Below are 17,419 nucleotides of genomic sequence, written 5' to 3' on the forward strand. Positions count from 1 at the left end.
TTGAGAAGAATAAGAGTTGAAGCTAAGAAACCAATTAGGGGCTATTGGCTAGGTGGCAGTCTATCTGGGATGAGGTGAACGGATTTGAAATGGCTTTAATTAAGTCCTTGCTGCTAAATACGTAGAAACTGTCTAGGCCTTAGGTTGCTTGATTTTTGTGACAGTGGTCATTCCTCCCTCGAGATGTGCTGTTCCTTTAACTGCTGTCATACCAGCTCTCCCAGCTGTCTTTCTACTTCTCCCTGGATATTCTGGTTCAGAATTTTTTGCAGGACTTTTTTTCCCCCTAATTTCTTAAATATTGATGTTCCTCTGGATTCTGTTCTAGGTTCTGTTTACTCTCATTCTCACAGTCTTCAGGGTGATCTCATTCACTTTCATAGCGTTCATAACCATCTGTGTGCTAATGATTGCCACATTTTTATCTCTGGCCAAGATCTGTCTCCTGAGCAACAGATCTTTATATTCAACTCATATTCAACACATTCTCTTGGATGTTACACAGGTACCTCCAACTGAAAATAGAACTTTCTTCTCAAACTGTTCCTGCCGTGTTCTACATCACAGTAAATAGCATTGCCATTTTTCTGGTTCCCCAAGCCATATACCAGCAAACATTCTTTTCTTTTTCTTTGGCAGTGTAATTTATATACAATAAAATACAGATATATATATACACACACACACACACACACATATACACACAGTTTGATGAATTTTAATAAATAGACACACCTGTATTGCCATCGTTAAATCAAGGTATAGAGTATTTTCATTATCCAGAATGTTCCCTCATTTGCCAGCGTTCTGACACCCTCATTCCCATCCCTGGGACACTTTTCTTACTGCCTCATCGTTTATTAGCTTTCGCTGTTTTTGAACTTCTTGTAAGTGGAATCATACAGGGCACTCTTTTGGTTTCTGGCTTCTTTTGTTTAACATACAGTTTTTGGAATTTATCCATGTTCTTGTATAGATTAGCAGTGTATTCATTTTTACTGGTGAAGTGGTATTTCCTTCTGTGAATATATTACAGTTTGATTATTCATTATTCTGTTGATGGATATTTGGATTGTTTCTACTTTTTGGCTATTATAAATAAAGCCGATAGGAACACCTTACATAAGTTTTTTATGGTCATGTGCTTTCTCCTATTTATTTATTTGATATTTTAGAGACAGGGACTCATTCTGTCACCAGGCTTGGAGTGTAGTAGTGCAATCATAGCTCACTGTAACCTCAAGCTCCTGAACTCAAAGGGATTCTCCCTTCAGCCTCCCATGTAGCTGGGAATGGGTGCGCACTACCATGCTTGGCTAATTTAATTTTTTTAGCGACGGGGTCTTGCTGTGTTGCTGGGGCTGATCTCAAACTCCTGATGTCAAGTGATTTCTCCCATCTCAGCTTCCCAAAGTGTTGGGATTACAGGCATGAGCCACCGCACCCAGCCCACATTATACCTGAGAGTGAAACTGTTGGCTTATACGAGAGGTATATATTTAACTTATTAGGTATTGCCACACAGGTTTCCAAAGTAGTTATACATTTTTACAGTCCCTCCAGCAATGTTTGAAAGTTCCAGTTGCTCTACCTCTTGCCATCATTTGGTATTGCCAGTTTTGTAAGTTCTAGCCATTATAATAGGCTTGTAGTAGTGTATCATTTTGATTTTGATTTTTAATTTTATAATGACTAAAGATATGAGCACCATTTCATGTGCTAATAGCTCATTCTTATATCTTATTTTTTGAAGTGTTTGTTCAAATATTTTGCCTATTCTCAATTATTGGGTTGTTTATATTTTTATTTTTATGTAGGAATTCTTTATGTATTTTGGATAGAAGTCCTTTGTCAGGTGTACACACACACACACACACACGCACGCGCGCGCACACACACACACACACACACCCCCCCCCCCACACCCACCCCAAGTGTTTTTTTCTCAGTCATGACTTGATTTTTTTTCATTTTCTCAATAATGCCCTTAGGAAATTTTTGCCTAGTCAAAGTTTTTGAATATATTTTCCTATGTGTTATTCCAGAAGCACTGTAGTCTTAGCTTTTACATTTAGGTCCCTAATCCATCTCAAATTAATCTGTGTGTATGAGGTGAGGTACGGGTTAAGGTTCATTTATTTCCTATATGCGTATTAAGTTATTTCACTGCCATTTGTTGACAAAGTTTTTCTTTTCCTTATTAAAAAATTGAGTATGTATGAATGATTCTTTCTATAATCTGAAATATGTGTGTATGTATATATGTGTGTGTGTATATATATATATATATTTTTTTTTTTTTTTTTTGAGATGGAGTTTCGCTCTTGTTGCCTAGGCTGGAGTACAATGGTGCGATCTCAGCTCACCGCAACCTCTGCTGCCCAGGTTCAAGCAATTCTTCTGCCTCAGCCTCCCGAGTAGCTGGGATTACAGGCATGTGCCACCACGCCTGGCTAATTTTGTATTTTTAGTAGACACAGGGTTTCTCAGTGTTAGTCAGGCTGGTCTCAAACTCCCAACCTCAGGTGATCTGCCCACCTCGGCCTCTCAAAGTTCTGGGATTACAGGTGTGAGCCACCGCACCCAGCCCTAAATTATATTTCATTGATCTATTTGTTTAGTTCTATGTAACTACTGCTGCCTTACTTACTGTAGCTTTATGATAGGTCATAAAATCTAGTAGTGTAAGCCCTCCAGCTATTTCCCACCCCACACCCCCCCTGCCCCCAACATTTTCTTGGTGTTCTAGGTCTTTTGTATTTGCATATCAATTTTAAAAGCAGTTTGCCAATTTCTATTAAACAAAAATCTTTTGGGTTTTTGATTGGGATTGCTTTGGCTCTAGATAAATTTAGGGAGACTTGACTGCTTAATAATATCGTATCTTCCAATCCATGAAATGGTATATGTTTCCATTTATTTAAATATTCTTTAATATCTCAGCAGTGTTTTATGGTTTTCAGTGTACAGGTCTTTCACGTCTTTCTTTAGATGTATTCCTAGTTATTTATTGATATTAAATAGAAACACTGATTGATTTTTAATATATTAATTTAAACTCTTGCAATTTGCCGAATTTACTCGTTAGTTCTAGTAGTTGGATTGTAGATTTCTTTGGATTTTTCTACATACACAATCATAGCACCTTTAAGTAGATTTGCTTCTTCCTTTCCTATACCTATGGCTTTTATTTACTTTTAAAATGCATTATTACAATGGTTTGGACCTTGAGTACATGTGGAATAGAGTGATGAAAGTGGATATCTTTGCCTTGTTTTTGATTGTAAGTATAGGATTAGCTGTAGTTTTTTTTTTTATAAACCTTTTATTAGATTGAGGAAGCTCCCTTTCCTCCTAGTTTGTTGAGGGTTTTTTTTTTTTATTTTTAACCAGTAACAGGTATTAAATTTTATCAAATGCTTCTTTTTTTGAATCTTTTAAGATAATTATGATCTTTTTTCTTCATTCTGTCATGGATTGATTTTCAAATATTGTACCAACCTTGTATATAGTATTTGAAAATCAGTCAGTTTAACAGAATGGTATAACCTACTCAGATAAACCCACTTGATCCAGTTGCTTTATCCTTTTCTTGTATTACTAGAGTTGATTTGCTAACATTTTATTAATGGTTTTTGCGTTTATGTTCATGTGTAATAATTGGTCTATATATTTTTTTTCCTATAGTGTTCGTGTCATGTTTTGGTATCAGGGTCATGTTGACCTCATGAAACAAACTGAAAGCATCCCTTCTTCTTGGAAAGATTTTTGATGCTACTGGCATTTTACCAGTGAAGCTATCTGAGCCTATAGTTTCCTATGTGAGAAAATTTTTAATTGCAAATATAATTTATTTAACAGATGGTGGGTCTTTAGATTTTCTGTTTCTTTTGTTTGTTTTGGAAATTTGTGGATTTTAAACAATTTGACTATTTCATTTAAGTTGAATTTATCGGCATAGAGTTGCTCATAATTTCTCCTTAATTCCTTTTAACTATCTGAAGGATCTGTAGTGATGTCTTCTCTTTCATTTTTATGCTGGTAATTTGTTTTCAAGCATCATTCTTTATCTCTCTTCTCTCTCACTTTTCACATTTATACCATCTTTCCTGTCACTATTTTAATTTAGGACAGAGCCATTTGTTACTTGGACTGTTGGAATAACCTCACACTAATCTTCCTGTTTGCAGTCTCTTTTCTCTGTGTGCCATTCACCTATTACAAGAAGAAACATATTTCTAAAGTGCAAATGTAATTAAATCTTGACCAGCTTAAAACTTCTTAATGGTTTTCTAATGCCTTCAGAATAAAAATCTAAGCACCTTCATATGAAATACAAAACCATTAATTATAAGGTATTGATTTGTTTCATAGACATCTGTCTTTCCTGTATTTCTTCTCCCTTTTTATCTCTCTCTGCAAGCCGTAGGGAACTATACTTCACTGCCTTTGTAGGTAGTCTAATTTGTCATTGTCTTAAACTTGAATGCAGGGTTTCTGATGTGATATGATCAATATTATCTTCTAACTTCTCCTTCAGTGAGATTATTTTTAATATCTCATTGGCTTCGTCTCAGTTAATCTTTATTAATAATTTACTTGGCATAATTTTTTTTTATTCAATGTATCTTTATGTTCACAGAAATATATAGCCTCAAAGCACTTTTTTAGTCCAGTTTCAATTTTTCTCAAATCATGTTAAAAAATAGGAATGCATCTCTTTCCTATCACCAGAATACCTATCAGATAGCTATTTGATCTCTCCTTCCCAACACCAGTGATGATAAGTTTTATTTCAGCTTGAGGATGTTAGTGTTGATATAGACCACTCACCCATATTACTACATGATATATATTTCTTTCTTTATAGATTCTTTTGATAGTTTGCAAAATCAAGAAACATTACTCTGAAATTGGCCAACCAGTTTGGAGGTAAAGCAGTTGTTTCTTTTTTAGTTAGTCCTTCACCTCTTTATCCCCAGGGGAATCAGGATGTCCCATGTTATTTTTCAAAGTCTAAATACTTCAAACTTTTATTCTCCTGTTGGGTTTGAAAGGGGGGTGTTATTAGCTCTGTCTTGATGTAGCAGGGGCTCTGAAAGTCTATTTGGATAACACTGAAGATTGGAGGAAATGTGACTCTGTCTGTGTGTTTTAAGCCCCTAAGGTAAGATCAGAAAGCGTCTGGGGCAGTGAGAGCCAAATAGTTGAAGTCATACATTAATTATGGTCATGAATCATTTTTATTTTTAAAGTCTTTACCATTTGACAAGGTTGTTTGCATAGTACCAGTGAAGTTTTAGGCAGCACTTTCCTACTTTTAAAGTAACAGGCTATTTTGTTGATTTCTTCTCTGGGTTGATGATGCCTATCATTTTTAGAATTCTGATAACATTTTTAGTAAAAATTGCTGTTTCCTCACTTGAATGAGTGGTCTCTATGTGATTTTTATTTTGATACACTATTTTCAAGTTACAAATCTAGGAAACTACCACATTGATCTTCCAATTAATCTCCCACTGATGTCAAAAATATCAAATTTTGGGACTGTGCTTTTATGTTCAGATGTTAGACATTAAGCCAGCAAATACATTTTGAGTCCCTCCTTTGTGCCACATTCTGTGCTTAGCATTTGGAATATACCTGAGAAGATGAAATTTATTTTTCCCCCAGAAAGATCTGGTGAAATAGGCAAAGAAATAAACAGTTGCTGTAAAATAGGGTCATATAATATTTTTGTGGTGCCATACACATGAAGTAGCAGATTTCCAGAGGAAGGAGCGCTCTACCTGTCTGTAATAGTCAGGAAAGGCCTTTGAAGAAGAGGTTGATTGAGCTGCCTCTTGATGGATTAGGAATTTATTTATCTGTTAAGGGATGGGAAGAACTTGGAGGCACATAGAACAACTCACACAGGGGTACAGAAGGAAGAAATGATAGGATATGTTTGGAGAGTTGCCAGTAGTTCAGTATTGCTGGAGATGAGGGTGCAAGGTAAAAAATAATCAGGAATGAGACTGGATGTGTCAGCAGGGACTGCATCACAAAGGTCCTTACCTTGATGTAAAATTACTGTAGAGCTGTCTTTTTAAGAGAGTATTACTGTCAATGTAGATTAAACACACAAACACACCCAGACCAAGAGGCAACAGAATGGAGTGTAATCTCCTCTGTTGGATTCCTTAGGAGCCCTGAGGGATTTGTTGAATTACTGGTCCCATGAACAAAATAGCTATATTGAGAGTTGGTCCTTTTTCTGTGACCTAAGAAATCATCAATAAATATCAGGCAATTTCTAAAAGTACAGAATATGTCATGAATATTTTCAGGGTTTAGGGTAATAATAATAATGTTGGCAGAGGTAGCGATACCATCAAATGCCTAAGAAAATGAACCTCTCATATAAGTGATGACTTTCAGGTTAGGATTGATGACCACCTTTTAAAAACCGAAGTAAAATTCACACACAGTGAAATGCACAGATCTTAAGTGTAAAATCTGTGAGTTTTGGTGTACTCCTTACCCTAATCAAGACATCAAAGCCAGGTGCGGTGGCTCACTCTTGTAATCCCAACACTGTGGGAGGCTGAGGTGGAAGGATGGCTTGAGGCCAGGAGTTTGAGACAAGCCTGGGCATAGCGAGACTCTGTCTCTACAAAAAATTAGTCGGACCCAGTTGCACGCTCCTGTAGTCCAGCTACTCAGAAGGCTGAGGCAGGAAGATCCCTTAAGTCCAGGAATTTGAGGGGGCAGTGAGTTATGGTCATGCCAGTGCACTCCAACCTAGGTGACAAAGTGAGACCACCATCTAGAAAAATAAAGACTTAGAACATTTCCATCACCTCAGATAGTTCCTTTGTTCCCTCTTCTCCCTATGTTAGTCCCCACCACTCTTTTGATTTGTCACCATAGGTTGGTTTTACCTGTTCTTGAACTTTGTAAAAAGGGAATCATACAATATGGACTTTTCTGTTTCTGGCTTTTTTCACTCAACATATTGTTTTTGAGATCCATTCATATTGTTGTATGTACCAGTGGTGTGTTCCTTTTTATTGCTAAGTAGATTTTCATTATATGAATATACCTCAATCTGTTGATTCTTCTATTTGATAGACATTTGGGTTGTTTTCTATGAACATTCTTATACAAAGCTTCTTGTAGACATATGTTTTTTATTTTTCTTGGGTAAATACCTAGGAGTAGAATTGCTGGGTCATAGGTTAAATGTATGTTTAACTTAATAACTAATAATTTCTAAAAAATGGCACTATTATTTATTAGGCTGGTGCAAAAGTAATTGCAGTTCTTGCCCTTTTTTTTTTTTTTTTTTTTTTTGAGACGGAATCTTGCTCTGTCGCCAGGCTGGAGTGCAATGGCACGATCTCAGCTCACTGCAACCTCTGCTTCCCAGGTTCAAGCAATTCCCTTGCCTCAGCCTCCCAAGTAGCTGGGACTACAGGAGCATGCCACCATGCTTGGCTAACTTTTTGCATTTTAGTAGAGACGGGGTTTCACCATGTTGGCCAGGATGGTCTCGATCTCCTGATCTCGTGGGTTCTTGCAATTTAAATTTAAATTTAAAATAGTTGCAAGAACTGTAGTTACTTTTGCACCAGCCTGATACATTTTTGCCAGCAATGCATGCAAGTTTTAGCTGTTCCACATCCTTGCCAGCATTTAGTGTTGTCATTTTAATTTTATCTATTCTAACAGGTGTGAAATGGCACCTCATTATGATTTTAATACGCGTTTCCCTGATGACTAAGACTTTGAGTGACTTTTCCTATGCTTATTGGCCATTCTTATATCTTTTGTGAAGTGTTTATTTCACTCTTTTGTCCATTTTTAATTGGCTATCTTGACTACTGATTTATAAGACTTCTTTATAGTCAGATAGGTGCTTTGCAAATATTTCCTCCCAGTCTATGGACTGTTTTTTATTTTCCTAATGGGAGCTTTGTTAAGATTAACAGGTATTTCTCATTTTTTTAAAGTCTAATTTATTCCTTTTTAATTTTATGATTAATTCTTTTTATGTCTTCTCTAGTGAATATTTGTCTACCCCAAGTTTGCAAAAGATAGTCCTATATTTTTGGTCATAAGTGTTATGATTTCAGCTTTTATATTTACTGTGATCCTCTTTAATTTTTGTGTGTATGAAGTAGGGGATGAGATTGATTTTTTTTCTATGCTTATTCAGTGTTCCATAGCACCTTTGTTTAAAAAACTTTGTTTTCTGCACTGATTTGCCTTCATTCCTTTGTCAAAAATTAATTGTTATATATGTGTAGGATTATTATGATACACTTTATTCTGTTCCATTGATCTTTTTTTTTTTTTTTATCTCCATGACCACGCCATATTGTCTTAATTATGTAACAATAGAAACTGTTGAAATCTGGCATATTTCAAGATTGGTTCGTCACTTCTAGATTCTTTGCTTTTCTATATAAATTACAGTATCATCTTATTAATTTCTGTCAAAAAAAATCCTTTGGGACTGTGATTAGGAGTCTCAAGCTATTTACCCATTTGGGAAAAGCTGACAGCTTAACAATATGGAATTTTCCAGTCCATATACATGTATTTTTTACTTACTAGTTCTTCTTTATTGTAGCAGTGTTTTGTGACTTCAGGGTTGAGTCTTGCACGTCTTTTGTTTAATTCATCCCTAACTATTTTATGTTTTTTGATGCTGTCATTAAAGTATTATTTAAAAATTTCATATCTCAATTGTTTGGGGCTAATACAGGAATACCTTGGAGATACTGAGGATTTGGTTCCAGGCTACCCCAATAAAGCAAATATCGCAATAAAGCAGTAAAGCAAATATTGCAATAAAGGCGAGTCACGTGAACTTTTTGGTTTCCCAGTGCATATAAAAGTTATGTTTTCACTATGCTGTAGTCTATTAAGTGTGAAATAGCATTATGTCTAAAAACAATGTACATACCTTAATTAAAACATACTTTATTGCTAAAAAATGCTAATGATCATCTGAACCTTCAGCAAGCCATATCTTTTTGCTGGTGGATGATCTTGCCTCCATGTCAATGACTGCTGACTGATCAGATTGGTGGTTACTGAAGGTTGGAGTGATTGTGACAATTTCTTAAAATAAGACAACATGAAGTTTGACATATCAGTTGACTCTTGTTTCATGAATGATTCTCTGTATCATGCAATGCTGTTTGATAGCATTTTACCCAGAGTAGAACTTCTTTCAAAATTGGAGTCCGTCCTTCCCCTCAAACCCTGCCACTGTTTTATCAACTAAGTTTATGATGGTATAAATTTTTTGTTGTCATTTCAACAGTGTTTATAGCTTCTTCACCTGGAGTAGATTCTGTCTCAAAAAACCACTTTTCTTGATTAACTATAAAAAGTAACTCCTCATCCAGTCAAGTTTCATCATGAGATCACAGCAATTCAGTCACATCTTCAGACTCCACTTATAATTCTAATTCTCTTGCTATTAAAACCACGTCTGCAGTTACTTCCTCCACTGAAGTCTCGAACCCCTCAGAGTCATCCATGTGGTTGGAATCAGTTTCTTCCAAACTCCTGTTAATGTTGATATTTTTATCTACTCCCATGAATCGTGAATGTTCTGAATGGCATTCAGAATGGTGAATCCTTTCCAGAATGTTTTCCATTGATTTTTCCCAGATCCACCAGAAGAATCAATTATCTGTGGCAACTCTAGGCTTATGAAATGTATTTCTTAAATAATAAAACTTGAAAGTTGAAATGCCTTCTTCATCCATGGGCTACAGAATGGATAATGTGTTAGCAGACATGAAAACATTAATCTCCTTGTGCATGCCCATCAGCACTCTTGGGTGACCAGGTTCATTGCCAATGAACAGTAATATTTTGAAAGAAATCTTTTTTCTAAGCAGTAGGTCTCAAGAGTCCTAAAATATTCATAAAACCATGCTGTAAACAGATGCACTATCATCCAGGCTTTGATGTACCATTTATAGAACACAGAGTAGATTTAGCATAATTCTTAAGGGCCCCAGGATCTTCAGAGTTGCAAATGAGCATTAGCTTCAACTTAAAATCAGCAGCTGCATTAACCCCTAATAAGAGGGTCAGCCTGTCCTTTGAAGCTTTGAAGCCGGGCATTGACTTCTCCTCTCTAGCTATGAAAGTCTTAGGTGGCCTCTTATTTCAACAGAAGGCTGTTTCATCTATGTTGAAAATCTGTTGTTTAGTATAACCACCTTCATTGATGATCTTAGCTAGAGCTACTGAGTAACTTATTGCAGCTTCTCCTTTAGCACTTCCTGCTTCACCTTGCACGTCTATGGTGGCTTCTTTCCTTAAACCTCATAAACCAATCTCTGCTGTCTTCCAACTTTTCTTCTGCAGCTTCCTTACCTCTCTCAGCCTTCAAAGATTTGAAGAGAGTTAGGTCCTTACTCTAGATTAGGCTTTGGGGTATGAGAATGTTGTGGCTGGTTTCATCTTGCATCCAGACCAGTAAAACTCTTTCCACATCAGCAATAAGGCTGTTTTACTTTCTTATCATTCATGTGTTCACTGGAGTAGCACTTTTAATTTCCTTCAAGAACTTTTCCTTTGCATTCACAACTAGACTGACTGTTTCATGTAAGAGGCCTAGTTTTTGGCTTATCTTGGCTTTTCACCTGCCTTCCTCACTAAGCTTTGTCATTTCTAGCTTTTGATTTAAAGTGAGAGATGTAGGACTATTCTTTTCACTTGAACACCTAGAGGCTACTGTAAGGCTTGGCCTAATTTCATTATTGTTGTGTCTCAGGGAATATGGAGGCCCAAGGAGAGGAAGAGAGACTGGGAATGGCCAGTCAGTGGAGCAGTCAGAACACAAAACATTTATCGATAAAGTTCACTATCTTATATGTGTGCAGCTCATGGTGCTCCAAAATAACTATAATAGCAACACCAAAGATCACTGATCACAGGTCACCATAACAGATATAATAATAATGATAAAGTTTGAGATATTGTGAGAATTACCAAAATGTGACAGAGAGACATGAAGTGACCACATGCTGTTGGAAAAATGGCTCCAGTAGACTTGATTGACTCAGGGTTGCCACAAACCTTCAATTTGTTTGTTTGTTTTGTTTTTTTTTTTTTTTTAAAAAAAACAGTATCTATGAAGCACAATAAAGCAAAGTGCAGTAAAGTGAGGTATGCCTACATACAGAAATATAATTTTTTTGTATATTGACCTTATATCCCATGACCTTGCTAATTAACTTATTAATTTTAGTATTTGTTTTGTAGATTTCTGATGATTTTCCACATGACAATTATGTCATCTACAAATAAAGACAGTTTGACCATTTGGTATGGAAATGTATAAGAAATACATGAGCTATATTTAAAGATAAATAGGCCAGGTGCAGTGGCATAGTGCTGTAATCCTAGTACTTTGAGAGGCCGAGGCGGGCAGATTGCTTGAACACAGGAGTTTGAGACCAGTCTGGGCAACATGGTAAAACCTCGTCTCTGCAAAAAATACAAAAATTAGCCAGGCATGGTGGTGCATGTCTGTAGTCCCAGCTATTTGGGGGCCTGAGGTAGGAGAATCACTTGAGCCCAGGAGGTCAAGGCTGCAATGAGCCATGATTGCACCACTGTACTCCAACCTGGGCGACAGAGTGACACCCTGTCTCAAAATAAAATTAAAATAAAGATAAAGAGTCCAAGAAGCAAAAACACAAAGAAAACCATAATTTAAAAATAAAAATAGTTCTTAATTTTTTCATTGTTCCTTGAAAGAGACCTTACTGAGAATGTAGTTGGCTAGTTTGAACCTGGCCGAGTATTTAATTCCTCCTATTACTTTGTCTTTTCTGTCATCTTTTGGTTTTTTCTTATATCTTTGAAAGTGCTGTCTGCTTTGATTCAGCCTTCTCAACTGGGATTACTGTGAATTCTTTTTTTCCTTTATGGATACCTAGAAGTAATTGTCACCTTTGAGAGTGGCGATACTCTCTCGGTGACTTTAGCAATCCATTTAATTTCACTGGGCTTCAGTTTCCACATCTATAAAATGATAGGATTTTACTATATTACTTTCTCAGGGCTCTTCCCAACTCCTTTGAGTTCTTCATGTTACCTCACAGTACATCAGAGGCAGGCAGGCAGGTACAAAAAGGGTGTTTTAGAGCTTTACTGTTTTAGGATTTATTGTATTCCGTGTTATTTCATTGTGAATATGCTAGATAATTAAAAATCAATTGAGTTCATTATTAATTCTATGTATCCTCAAGGTTTATCATTTATATCTGAGGCTCTTTGTTGAGTTTACTGTTAACTCATTTACATTTTTCTATAACTTATATTTCTAGGCTTCATAGAGCCCAGTGTGCAATTAAACAGACTCAGGTAACTGTTCAGAAAATTGGAAAGGAAATTGAAGAAAAACTAAGACTCACATCTACAAGCAATGAGCTGGTAGGTTTTTATGTATTTACCTGTTTACACTTCTTGTTTTCTAAAGGACAGTATCATATTCTTCTAGGGTTAATTTTAAAAAACCCTTTAGATCGTTTTTATCTTCTCAATGTTCCACAGAGAGTTCTATTGGCATTTAAATGTTGGAAATAAACTTTCCCATCTGCTAATAATGTAACGCACAAAATGCCTGCTTTATTCTGCTAGATGAAACTTTATATTACATAAAATTACTTAGAAGATAATTAACAGGCAGTTTTATTAATGTGAACTCTAAACATGAACTATATAGTGAATGAAAAATAGCTGCCAGGAGGAAAAAAAATACAGGAGCTAATCTAATTTTGAAAGACAAATTTGAAAAGTATTTGGATTGAGCAAAACAGGCTGGTTTGTGGACAGTGATCTCTTTTGGGAAATACTCTTATTAAGGAGGTATTTCCAAAGAAATAGAAATCCTAACCCAAATGGGCAGATTTAAGATATTAGTATAATTTTTAGTTGTTTTTCCTAGTGGAGTGGAAAAAATGTCTATTTTATAATGAATATTGTGTTTTTGTAAGCACAATAGTGGGTATGGCTAATAAATTGAGCTTTTTTTTAAAGTCACTTGGTATGAATAGCTTTTGAGGAACTTTGTGCTGTGGATTGGACTTAAAATTCAGATCTTCAAATTAAGTTCTAGATAAAATTATTTAAATATTTGTTCACGTGAACTCATTATCACAGATAGGCAGCATCTTCCTATGGTCATTTACACCCTTGTCAACTTAGCAGAGGGCCTTTACATCCCCAAACGAAAGCTTTTTGTTGCCTTGAAGATTTGCCCAAGATAATCATATAGTAGAAGTATAGAAAAGCAGCAATGCACTTAACCTTACAGAAACTTCTCTCTCATGGAATTTGAAATTAATATATTAGTTCAAACTATATACAGTTGCTGATTTTCTAGCTAGTGCTATACCTGGCAGGTAGCAAACATACAAAATAGGATAGCTGCAATAGGTATAGTAGTAATTTTTATTATTCACTTGACTTTCCTTGTCTATAAAAACATCTTCCATTTCAAAGGTGCTGTTAAACCACCTCTTGTTGTAACTTAGCCCCAGCAAGACTAAATTTCAGACTATAAATATATTGAAGGGGGAGGAAAAATCACTAATTTTAATTCTTTCTGTAGTGTATAAAAATGCTGGATTTTTAGAACCTTTGGGGGAAAATTGCTAGGTTTTATTTTTGTTTTCCTCTCCCAAGGCAAGACTGGGAAATTAATTGTTGCATTAAATGACAGCATATGCTTTATCTCAGTGTGGAAAAATGTATTTTTAATTCTGTTTTTAAAGAAATATAAGTGGTGACACACAGAGCAAGGTAACAGAATGTGTGAGTTTAAAGAGGTCAAATTCAGAGGTTCATTGTGTGTTTTTATGCTGCCTAGTTAATACAGAAGAAAAATCATTGGATTTTTGAACTGAATGTGAACCTAGAAATCATCTGGTTCCCTAATAACCCCATTCAAAACTATAGCCCCCTCAGTACATTCTGTCCCTTTTCCTGCTTTATTCTCCATAATACTCATTACCATTTACCATGATACATATTTTGCATATTTTTCTATCTTTCTAAGCTCTATAAGGCGAGGGGTTTTTGTCTCTCTCTCTCTCTTTCTTTTTTTACATTGGTGTATTTCCAGCATCTAGAAAAGTGTTTGCCACACAGTAGGTGCTCAATAAGTATTTGTTGAATTTAAGAATGAATCTAGCATAATGTCCTCTTCTAATAGGACAGGAAAATGAAGCTTAAAGAAGGGAAACAGCTTTCCCACAATCATTTGACAATAGAGATTGATAATTTGGTTTACTTGTTTCCTTTTAGAGAATAATGCCATCTACATGTTAATTAGTCAGTCACTTTGAGGTTTACCTGTAGCATATTAGAAAACTTTACTGTTTGTCTTTTTGCTCATTTACTTTTCAAATTGGCCCATGGCCATTTTATTCCAACCCATCCATTTCCGATATTTAAGAAAGCATTTTCATTTTAACCTAAGTAAAAATGCAGCAAGAAGGCATATTTGCTGTTGAAAGAAATCTGATTACCTTCCAAGACCATGTATGATTAACTGTGTTATAAGAAATTGGGTTCATAGTTGGTTACTTTCAAAAATTTGGCATCTTCTTACATCACATCAATGCCTAACATTTTTTGGCATTTAATTATATTTCTTATGAAATTTCTGCTGTTGTCATTTTGAATTTTTACTTATGTTTCATAATTTTTTTGTTTGTTTGTTTCGAGGTGAGATCTCACTATGTTGCCTGGGCTGCTCTTGAACTCCTGGCCTCAAGTGGTCCTCTCACCTGAGCCTCCCGAGTAGCTGGGATTATAGGCGTGTTACCAGCATGCACAGTTTGTGTTTCAGATTTTGTCAGATTCCTTTCCTGTATCTGTTTAGATAAATGTATGTTTTTTCTCTTCTGGTATTAGGGTGAAATACATTGGTTGATTTTTTAATGTTAAGCCAACTTTGCATTTCTGGGGAAAGCCCTCTTGGTCATGGTGAATTACTTTTTAATGCTCATTGCTGGATTTAATTTGTTAAAAAATTTTAAAGAAATTGTGCATATATATTTATAAAGAATATTGGTCTGTAATTTGTTTCCTTGTAATCTCTTTGTCTCATTTTGTTGTCAGGGTGACGTTGGCCACAACTCACTTTTGGAAAGTGTTTTCTCCCTTTTTGTTTTCAGGAAGAATATGTGTAGAATGGGAATTATTTCTTAAATGTTAAGTAGAATTTGCATTGAAGCCATCTGGGCCTGGAGGTTTTTTTGTGGGAAGGTTTTTGAACTGGAAATTCAGTTTCTTTAATAATTTACCTTTTGCGTTAACTTTTATAGCTTGTGTCTTTCAAGGATTTGTCCATTTCATTTAGGAGGTCAGTCTTTTTACATTTAGCTATTCTAGCAGTTATGTAGTATTTTCTCTTTTTGTTCTAAATTGTATTTCCATGATGAGCATTTTTCATATCCTATTGGATATGCATGCATCTTTTAATAAGTATCAGTTTAGGGCTGGGCATGGTGGCCCACGCCTGTAATCCCAGCAATTTGGGAGGCCAAGGCAGGTGGATCATGAGGTCAGGAGTTTGAGACCAGCCTGGCCAGCATGGTGAAACCCCGTTTCTACTGAAAGTACAAAAAATTAGCTGGGTGTGGTTCTAGAGTTCATTGTTTTGTATCACATAAGTAAGGGTAATTTTTTCCCCCTGCATGGATATCCAGTTGATTTAGCATCATTTATTGAATAGTCTTTTCATTCCCCATTTAATTGCCTTGACATGTTTGTTCAAAATCAATTGATCATGTGTATGTGCATCTATTTCTGGATTTTCTTTTCTGTTCCATTGATCTATATGTCTTTATTTCCCCAATACCAAACTCACTTATTATCGTAGATTTGTCATCTTAAAACTTGACAGGGTAAGTCTTCCAACTTTGTTAAAACTTCTGTGGTTTTTCTAGGTTCTTTATATTTCCAAGTGAATTTGAGAATCAGTTTGTCAATTTCTACACACACAAAAAAAAGGCCTGATGGAATTTTGATAAGAAGCTGTAGATAAAATTGTGGAGAATTGCTATCTTAACAATAGTGGGTCCTTCAATCCGTGAACATGGTGTATATCTCTTTTACTTAGATTTCTCTCTAATTCTCTTTATAATGTTGTAGCTTTCACTGTAGAGATTTTGGACATCTTTTATTTAATTATTTATTTTTTAAATTTTGAGACGGAGTCTCGCTCTGTCGCCCAGGCTAGAGTGCAGTGGCGCGATCTCGGCTCACTGCAACCTCCGACTTCTGGGTTCATGCCATTCTCCTGCCTCAGCCTCCCGAGTGGCTGGGACTACAGGCGTCCGCCACCACACCCGGTTAATTTTTAAAAAATATTTTTAGTAGAGACGGGGTTTCACCGTGTTAGCCTGGATGGTCTCGATCTCCTGACCTCGTGGTCCGCCCGCCTTGGCCTCCCAAAGTGCTGGGATTACAGGTGTGAGCCACTGCGCCCGGCAGATTTTGGACATCTTTTGTTAGAGTTATTCTTAAGTGTTTTTTGGGAGGTTTTTGGCAGGTTTTTGGCAGGGGAGTCATTATTGCAAGTGGAATTGTTTTTGATTTTTTATTTCTCATTCGTTTGCTGCTAGTATGTAATAATAACAATTAATTTTAACTTATTAATCTGTCTTGCAATCTTGTTATATTAACTTATTCATTATGCTAGTTATTTATAGTTTTGTGGGATTTTCTTTGTAAAGAATCATAACAGGAAAGTTTGCACAGTTTTATGCCCTTTATTTGATTTTCATCCAGTGCAATGTTGGACAAAAAAATAGTAAGAACAGGAATCCTCACCTTGTTCCTGGTTTTGAGGAGAAACAACTCATCATTTCTCTGTTAAATATAGTGCTAGGAATGCCCTTCATTAATTTTAGGAAGTTCCTCTTATTCCTAGTTTCTGAGAGTTTTTATCATGAATAGACGTTGAATTTTGTCAGATGGTTTTTCTATATCCATTGAAATAATCATATGTTTTTTTCTTTATTCTCTTAATGTGATTAACTTTTCGGTTTATTTTCAAATGTTTAACATTGCATTTCTGGAATAAACCTAAATTGATTATAATATATAATTATTTTTGTGTTTTGTTGGATTTATTCTTATAAATTTTTTTCCTTCATATTGTCTTGGATTTGCTTTGGTAATAATTTAAGGAATTTTGCACCTGTTTTTATCAGGGATGTTGTGATACAATGTTTTGAATTGCCTTTTCAGATTTTGCTAGTAGGATTATGGTAGCCTGGTAAAAATAGTTGGGCAGTGTTCTTTTTTTCCTATTCCATCTTGCCCAGGAGCAGAAATCTAGACCTTTTAAATATTTTCTAGTTCTCTGCTGATATTTCATATCCTT

At 35.6% G+C, this 17,419-nt stretch overlaps 1 protein-coding gene across 2 annotated transcripts in view; it reads left to right on the forward strand.

The window, feature by feature from the left end:
* UVRAG (UV radiation resistance associated) overlaps positions 1-17,419 on the forward strand; it is a 327,393-nt gene that overhangs the window by 133,956 nt on the left and 176,018 nt on the right. For both annotated transcript variants that reach the window (XM_002822260.4, XM_054524839.2), the window contains exon 7: positions 12,348-12,453. In XM_002822260.4, the coding sequence (XP_002822306.1) occupies positions 12,348-12,453 (106 nt within the window). The remainder of the gene's footprint in view (positions 1-12,347; positions 12,454-17,419) is intronic.

The sequence above is a fragment of the Pongo abelii genome, chromosome 9, assembly GCF_028885655.2.
Source record: "Pongo abelii isolate AG06213 chromosome 9, NHGRI_mPonAbe1-v2.0_pri, whole genome shotgun sequence".
Classification (NCBI taxonomy): Eukaryota; Metazoa; Chordata; class Mammalia; order Primates; family Hominidae; genus Pongo; species Pongo abelii.